The 657-nt window shown below is 47.9% G+C and overlaps 1 protein-coding gene across 1 annotated transcript; it reads right to left on the bottom strand.

The window, feature by feature from the left end:
* Nucleotides 1-636, bottom strand: TM35_000711000 (putative surface protease GP63, putative,metallopeptidase; the record flags this gene model as incomplete). Its single annotated transcript, XM_029031205.1, has 1 exon — nt 1-636. The coding sequence occupies one exon, from the start codon at nt 634-636 to the stop codon at nt 1-3; it is 636 nt and encodes a 211-aa protein (XP_028877485.1).
* Nucleotides 637-657: the final 21 nt, after the last annotated feature.

Genomic DNA, 657 nt, shown 5'->3' with positions numbered 1-657 from the left:
TTAAATTGATGCAGTAACGTTGTATACCTCCTCCTGCATTACTACTGCCTCTGTTGGTAGGGGTTCTATTGGTAAATCCATGCAGACCTCACTGTATGGAGGACACACAATGCGGCCACTACTAAAGACTGAAGTAACAGAGGGTGAAATACTGCTGCCCTCCTTACATTCATACCAATGATCATCCCCTTTATACTGTACACTCACTTTCCCACCCTCACACTTCACATTTGCACAGATATCTCCAATGACTGAATGAATATCAATAGTAGACACATCACGCAGCCGCAGTGCATCTCCTTTCAGACAACGTGATGTATTACCGATACGACTTCCAGGCATGTGGGCCTCACTGCCGTTCTCACACACAGTTGCCGCAGTGGCTTTCACAACAGCACACTCCCTCTTCTCTCCACGGTGTTCTGCAGAGAAAACAGAAATAGGCTGCGAGGAGAGACTACGAGTGCAGTGCCCAAGTGCAAAGCGGTCTGATGTGCACTGCAGAGTTGTTGTTCTGGTAGCAACACTACTACTATCGCAGGACACATCCGAGTGTTTGCCCTCACTTTTCTCTACACAGTCACCACTGAGAAAACCACATCCAGAGTGATTGCCCCATCGCATTGTCTCTGCCATGCTGTAGTTGGCCCGGTTTTT

This window comes from Trypanosoma theileri (genome assembly GCF_002087225.1).
Source record: "Trypanosoma theileri isolate Edinburgh chromosome Unknown TM35_Tth_71_V1, whole genome shotgun sequence".
NCBI lineage: Eukaryota > Euglenozoa > Kinetoplastea > Trypanosomatida > Trypanosomatidae > Trypanosoma > Trypanosoma theileri.
The sequence above is the reverse complement of the archived record's forward strand: the minus strand, read 5'-3'. Positions and strand labels throughout refer to the sequence as shown.